This window comes from Dermochelys coriacea, chromosome 1, assembly GCF_009764565.3.
Source record: "Dermochelys coriacea isolate rDerCor1 chromosome 1, rDerCor1.pri.v4, whole genome shotgun sequence".
Classification (NCBI taxonomy): Eukaryota; Metazoa; Chordata; order Testudines; family Dermochelyidae; genus Dermochelys; species Dermochelys coriacea.
The window spans coordinates 1564384-1572492 of NC_050068.2; the positions used below are offsets into that span (position 1 = coordinate 1564384).

Sequence of the window (8109 nt, forward strand, 5' to 3'; positions counted from 1 at the left end):
CAGATATAGAAAACTTTGATTTCTCTGAGGCATTTGATTAAGTAGGGGAAACATTCTGAGAAAAGAACTTTCTACAATATCAGTAGAGTACATGTTATATGGACTAAAATCTGGCCAACTCACAGATCTCAGAAAGCAGTTGTCAATGGGCCATTGTCAGGGAAAGTGGTTGTTTCTAGTGGAGCTCTGCAGGGATCAGTTCTTGGACCAATGTTATTCAAGATATTCATCAATGATCTGATAAGAAATATAAAATAACTGCAGATAAAATTTGTGCACGACCCAACGAATGACAGATTGGTTACAATGAGGAGGCCAGGGCAGGCATACAGACAGATCTGGAGTATTTGGTGAGCTGGGCCCATGCAAATAGAGTGTTTTAATACAGTCAAATGCAAAGTGAGCCTCTTAGAACAGGGAATACAGGCACAATCCCCCGACTAGGGCACTGTATTATGGAATGCAGGGACCCTGAAAAGTATTTAGGGATCAATGTGGAGAACCAACTCATCGTGAGCTCCCTGAGCGATGCTGTGGCCAAAAGGGCTGATATGATCCTTGGATGCATAAACAGGGGAGTGGTGAGCTGGAGCAGGGGAAGGATTTTTTCCTCTGCCCATGGCATTGGGATGAAACCGATTGCGTGCAGTGCCGGGCTCCACATTTCAAAAAGGATGTTAAATAATTGTAGTGGGTTCAGAAAAGAGCCACAAAATGAGTCGAGGCTGGAGAAAATCCCAGACCTAAAGAGCTTCATCTATTTATTTAAAATAGTAATAACAGGCTCTTTAATCTAGAGAAGAAAGGAAAAGCAAGGCCTAATGGCTGGAAGTGGAAACTAGACAAATTCCAGTTGGAAATAAGTACCAAATAGCACTGATGGAGATTAACCTAACTGTGAAGGGAAGTCGTGGATTCTCCAAAGACATTATTGGAGCAAAGAGCTTAGCAAAATGGGTTTCACAAATGGATTGGCCATTGTAGGTGGCACTGGTGGCACCATCATTAGTTAAGGCTGTCTGACACCTTCCATTAGGAGGACTTATTTTCAGTTGCTTATAAATTTTCCAAACTTGAACTGTTTGGATTGAAATTTCCCATGCTGGTGTCTGCATCCAGCTGAATTGTTTTTTGAAACTTTCAGGCAGAACAGTTCAGTCAATTTCTTGAACAAAGCTGGGAGAGAAGATGACTTGGTCACGTAGAAAAATTCTTAACATTCTTGCAAGGAAGAGCCCTAACATCTCTGTGCTTTCCAGCATATAAAAACCAGGTATTAGTTCCCCCCTAATAGCCAGAGCCCTGAAATGCAAGATTGCACATCATAGAGCCACAGGGTGAGAAGGCACTGCAAGTGTCAGGTAGCCTAAGCCCTGCAAAGATGCAGGATTTGTTGCCTCTGAACCATCCAAGAGGGAAAGAGAGAAAACTCTTCACCCTCCTTTTGACACCTTTCTTTGAAGGAGTTTCCACACTGCAAGAGGAGGGGTGACAGTATCTCTGCATTAACTGAGATCTTTATTCAGTTCTTAATCCAAAAGGAGTTTTGCCTCAGTGGGGCCTGGGCAAAGTACAGGAAATTGCCTCAGAGTTTGGCCTTTTCTTGTCCATCTACTAACCCCTAATCCCGAATGATCCACTGAGCCACTGAAATGCAGCCATCTCAGGGCTGGAGTACATTTTCCGAGGGGGGGCATAGCAAAGAGGGACATTTTGGAACATGATACTGAAGCATAATCATCATTTGTGGCAAGGGTAATATATGGCAAGGCCACACCTGGAGTATTGGTTCCAGTTTTCATCTCCCCACTACAGAAAGGATATGGACAAATTGAAGAGAGTCCAGCTGAGAGGAACGAAAATGATTAGGGGTCTGGGGCACATAACTTATGAGGAGAGGCTGAGGGAACTGGGGTTATTGAGTCTAAAGAAGAGAAGAGTGAGGCAGGATTTGATAGCAGCCTTCAACTACCTGAGGGGGTCTTCCAAAGAGGATGGAGCTAGACTGTTCTCACTGGTGGCAGATGACCGAACAAGGAGCAATGGTCTCAAGTTGCAGTGGGGGAGGTCTACGTTGGATATTAGGAAACACTATTTCACTAGGAGGGTGGTGAAGCACTGGAATGGGTTCCCTAGGGAGAGGGTGGAATCTCCATCTTTAGAGGTTTTTAAGGCCCGGCTTGACAAAGCCCTGGCTGGGAAGTTTTAGTTGGGATTGGTCCTGTTTTGAGCAGGGGGTTGGACTAGATGACCTCCTGAGGTCTCTTCCAACCCTAATATTCTATGATTCTATTTAATGGGCGTGCAGAGCGGAAAGGGCCACAGACTTATTCTCGGTCCCATCCTGCCCATTCTCGATTCCCTCATGACCATGTTGCACTCCGTTCGGCGAGCAGCAAGAGATGGGTACCTGTGAATCCTGAGATGGAAGTGTCTTCTCTGGGAATTCCCTTCAGCTAGCTGTGTCCCACACTTCTCTTACCCCAGCATTTGCAGCAGCATCCCACGCCGAGAGCCAACACAGGGGTATGCACCGTTTATAATATAGCTTTCTGCAATCCCAGTGGGGTTAGCTCAGCCTCTACCGAATACTCTGAATGTAAACAGGCTGGGGAGAAGCTTCTCTGCACTCTTTATACAGCTTCGTGAGTAAACACTAATTAAATGACCTTTCCAAGGGGAGATGAGAACTCCTGGGCTCTCCACTGAGCCTGAGAGGAATTGGCTGCTCTGTGCATTTGTGTATTTTTAAAAATTATGGATGATTAGTAAAAATGCTAGGGATAATACCTGGGTCTCCATAGGGTCTCATACACTGAAAATACTCAGGACAGATGGGTAAGTAGGAGACAGATAGATCAGGAGAAAGATGATTGAGGGAAGACACAAACACTTTCTGCAGACACACGGGGCAATCAGTACGGTATCAGAAATGAAAAGGAGTTCTTGTGGCACCTTAGAGACGAAAGCTTATGTTCAAATGAATTTGTTAGTCTCTAAAGTGCCACAAGTCCTCCTTTTCTTTTTGAGAATACAGACTAACACGGCTGCTACTCTGAAACCTATCAGAAATGAGTAATTCTCATCAGTAACTATCATCATACTGTGCAGAACCTTTAATTGAAGGATCTTGAAAAAACCTAGCAAAGGAAAGTCACTATGAACATATCCCCATCATACAGAGAGATAAACTGAGGCACTGGTAGATCTGATTTGGCCAAGGTCACACAAAGAATACCAGACAGAACCCAGGAGTCCTGACGTCCTTGCCATAACAACTGTCTCTCGTTGGGTGGGTATGATTGACGGCCCAGGGATGCAACCTGTATCTGGGATACTGCTAAACCCTCTGGCATACCAGTCTTGGCCCACTCTCACACAGTGAGGCTGTGAACAGCTGCACTTGCACTTACATACCCATACACAGGCAGGGACACACTCAGCTGTAGTTACGTGAATACTTTCACTAGCCACTCACGAACCAACAATAGAGAGGGTCCAGCCAGTTCCCCCAGTTCCCCAGCCTAGCACCTCATGTAGATAGGTCGCAGGACCCAGACATGTACTGTCTGGCCCTTGTCAGAAGCCTGACCATTGTACATTTATTATCCAGTCTGCCCCTCCCTCATTGTGAAGAGGACAATGCATCAACCCTGGTTCCTGAGCAGATTTCCCTTTGCCTTTCACCGCATACCAAATTTCTTCCATATCCCTAAGCATATTTGTTCCCCTTTTATGAAACTTTTCCAAATCTAATATACCTTTTTTTGAAATGGGGCAATTCATATCTGCATGTAATTTTCAGTATCTGGTCGTACCATGGATATTAATGGAGACAATATGATATTTTCAGTCTTTTTAACTATTCCTTTCAGAATGATTCCCACCATTCTGTTTGCTTTTTTGACTGCTGCTGCACATTGCATGGATGTTTTCAGAGAACTATCCACAATGACTCCAAGATCTCTTTCTTGAGTGGTAACAGCTCATTCAGACCCCATCATTGTATATGTATATTTGGGATTATGTTCTCTATGTGCGTTACTTTGCAGAGAAGGTCACACCACCCCTCTTAGTTTCCTGCAGGAGTGTTTGTCACTGAGTAATGCAGTGGCAGTGTGCCCAAGGCCCTCTTTAGGTTTTCACCACACAATTCTCAATTATTGCAAACATTGTAGTGTCACCCACAGGTGTTCTTGCAGAGTTCTGTGTACCTTTTAACCCTTTGTAAATCAGCCGAATCATCTCAAAATTCACCAACTGTGCCCTTTCTGGGTCTCTAGAAAACCTCCCTTTGTATGTGTGCAGCATTGTTAACCATTGTGCTTTTTCAACTGATGATAACTCAGTACGGTCATTCATTAACACAGCAGAGTCCAACGATGAGGAGTTGCACCTCAGTTTCCCCTTCCACACAGCAGCCTTAAATATGAGTCAACAGTGTAACACTGTTGCAAAAAAAGCAAACATCATTCTGGGATGTATTAGTAGGAGTGTTGTAAGCAAGACATGAGAAGTGATTTTTCCGCTCTACTCCGTGCTGATTAGGCCACAACTGGGGGAATGTTTCCAGTGCTGGGTGCCACATTTCTGGAAAGATGTGGACAAATTGGAGAAAGTCCAGAGAAGAGCAACACAAATGATTAAAGGTCTAGAAAACATGATCTATAAGGGAAGATTGAAAGAACTGGGATTGTTTAGTCTGGAAAAGAGAAGACTGGATGGGGACATTATAACAGCTTTCAGGTACCTAAAAGGTTGTTACAGGGAAGAGGAAGAAAAATTGTTCTTCTTAACCTCTGATGATAGGACAAGAAGCAATGGGCTTAAATTGCAGCAAGGGAGGTTTAGTTTGGACATTAGGAAAAACTTCCTAGTTGTCAGGGTGGTTAAGCACTGGAATAAATTTCCTAGGGAGGTTGTGAAATCTCCATCATTGGAGATTTTTAAAAGCAGGTTAGACAAACACCTGCCAGGGATGTTCCAGATGGTGCTTGGTGCTGCCATGATTTCAGAGGACTGGACTTGAAATCCTCTTGAGGTCCCTTCCAGTCCTATGATTCTATGATATTCCACGGCCAGAAAGTACTGCTATAATCATCCAGTCTGACCTCCCTAACAGGCCAGACAACTTCCCCAAAATATTTTTGGGGCAGATCTTTTTAGAAAAACATCTAGTCTTGAATTAAAAAATATCAGTGATGGAGAATCCACCACAACTGTTAGCTAATTGTTCCAGTGGTTAATTACCCTCATAGTTAACTATGTACACTTTATTTCCAACCTGAATTTGTCTAGCTTAATCTTCCAGCCATTACCTTTTTCTGCTAGACTGAAGAGCCCATTATTAAATATTTGTTCCCCATGTAGATACTTATAAACTGTAAGCAATTCCCCCCTTAACCTTTTCTTTGCTAAGATAAAATTTTTGTGCTCCTTGAGTCTATCATTAAAAGGCATGTTTTCTAATACTTTAATCATTCTCGTGGCTTTTCTCTGAACCCTCTCCAAATTATCAACCTCCTTCCTGAATTGTGGACCCCAGAACTGGACACAGGATTCCAGCAGTGGTCACTGCAGTGCCAAATACAGAGGTAAAGTAACTTATCTATGCCTGCTCGGGATTCCACTGTTTATGCATTCAAGGACTGCATTTGTCCTTTTGGCCACAGTGTTGTGCTGGGAGTCTGTGTTCAGCTGATTATTCACCATGACACCCAATGTACCTTTGGTTATATTAAAACACATAATGTTTGCTTGCGCCTACATTACCAAGCAATGAAATTGATCTGTATCGGTGATCTGTCCTCTTCATTATTTGTTGCTCCCCCAATTGTTGGGTTATCTGGAAACATCACTAATAATGATGTTATGTTTCCTTCCAGGTTACTGAGAAAAACGTTAAATCGCATAGGGCCAAGGGCTGATTCCTCTGGGACTCCACTGGAACCACACACCTTGATGACCATTCCACCCTTTACAGTTACATTTTGAGGCCTATTTGTTAATCAGTTTTTAATCCATTTAATGTGATAATTATAATGTGATAATTTAATGTGATCATTATACATCATTCCATTTTTTAAGCAAGGAAAATATGGCCAAACAGTACCAAGTCAAGCACCTTACAGAAGTTTAAGAATATTACACCAACGCTATTATTGTGTATCCATCACCCTTGATATCTCAGTCTAAAAAAGATGAGATTATTTTAACAGGATCTATTTTCCATAAACCCATGTTGATCAGCATTAATTACATCACCCTCCTTTAATTATTTATGGATCGAGTCCCATATGAGCTGCTCCGTTATCTTGCCCACATCTGACGGCAGACTGGCAGGCCTGTAATTACCCAGCTCATCCCACTGACCGTTTTTAAATATTGGCCTCAGAGCAGCTTTTTTCCAGGCTTCCGTAACTTCCCCAGTGTTCCCAGAGAATCAACATTAACGTTCCAGCAAACTCCTCAGCTCTTTTTAAACTATACAGCAACACCGACAGCATCTCCTGGGTACGGTCCTGCACAACTCTTGTTGGGGAAGATAACTCAGAACTACTGTTCTGACTTTGGAAAAGAATCTATCTCCAAAGTGGTCAGATGTGAAGAGAGTCGCCAAATCAGATAAAAAGGCAAAAAAAGAGTTTAGAAACACCATTACAACAGATGTCACTCAAAGAACTGCTGAGTCTAGAACCTGGTGACTGTGTTTGTCACCAGGAGAAAAAAGATGGATAACTCCAGCTGTTGTAAAAAAAATACTTCATAGCCTAGATCATCTCTGATCTAGTGTGACGGTGAAGAGTTCAACATAAACCATTGACATCTACAGTTTCTTCCTCAGAAAGAGAAATCAATGGAGCAACTCTGCAGACGGAGACCTAGAAGAGAAAGACTCAAAGATTCCAAACTACCAGAGATAGTCACTGCAACCAATGGACAACCAAATTACCAAGTTGTTACACATTCAAGTCGTGTAACTAGAAAAACAATAAGGTCCAGAGACACTTAACAGACTGATATGTGTAATTCCCACATGTGTAATTGGGAAAACTTATCCACACTCGATGTAACCTAGCTCACTCACAATAAATATAAGCGTAGCTGCTGTGCCATGATCAGGGGGCAGGCCAGCCTCCCACGCACCTAGCTAGAGGTGCCGATGGGCTTGAACTTGGCCCCTTACACCACCCCGGCTACCCTGCTGTGGTTAGCATGCTGGCTGTAACTGAGCTGGGAGTGACTGTGACGTTATTGAGCAGCCTATCCCGGATCTATTTGGTCCTCACCCTGTAGATGATGGGGTTTAGCCTGGGGGGCAGCAGGAGGTACACACTGGCAATAAGAATGTGGAAATGCAGGGACACATTCTAGCCAAACCCATGTGTGAGGAGGAAGAAGAGACCGGGAACGTAAAAGGCTAAGATGGTACACAGGTGGGAGCTGCAGGTCCCCAAAGTCTTGACCCGGGCATCCTTTGTTGGGAGACTGAAGATGGCCCTCAGAATCTGAGTATAGGATTTGGCAATAAAAAATGAATCCAGACCGATCAAACAGAATGCCGGAGAGACGCTGTAATAACTACTGACGCGGATATCGGCACAGGCCAGCTTCACCACAGCTACGTGCTCGCAGTATGAGTGGGGGATGATGTTGGTTCTGCAACATGTCCACTGTCTCTCCAGGAGGAGAGAGGGCAGTACAAGCATGCCTCTACGAAGCACCATGGCCAGTCCAATCTTGGCCATCGTGGAGTTTGTCAGTGTGGTAGAATGTCTCAGGGGATCGCACATGGCTACATAGCGATCAAAAGCCATGGCCACGAAGATCCCCGACTCCATCGTTGAGAAGGAGTGAATGAAGTACATCTGAGTGAGGCAGGCACTGAAATTGATCTACCTGGAATTGAACAAGAAGATGCTCAGCGTTTTGGGTCACATGGATGTAGACAGGACCAGGTCGGTGACAGCCAGTGTTAGGGGGCTTATTTCTTCACCCACTTACTTCCCTGGTCCTTCTCACATGAACAGAGAGCAACAATACCCAAAGTCCAAAGGTGCAAACAATTCGATGTTTATTGGGGTGAACTTCCAGCAAGCATGATTCCAG

At 43.8% G+C, this 8109-nt stretch overlaps 1 protein-coding gene across 1 annotated transcript; it reads right to left on the reverse strand.

Annotated features, from left to right (window-relative positions):
• Positions 1 to 7370: 7370 nt before the first annotated feature.
• LOC119863828 (olfactory receptor 52B2-like) lies at positions 7371 to 7817 on the reverse strand. The gene has a single exon (XM_043502763.1). The coding sequence runs from the start codon at positions 7815 to 7817 to the stop codon at positions 7371 to 7373; it is 447 nt and encodes a 148-aa protein (XP_043358698.1).
• Positions 7818 to 8109: the final 292 nt, after the last annotated feature.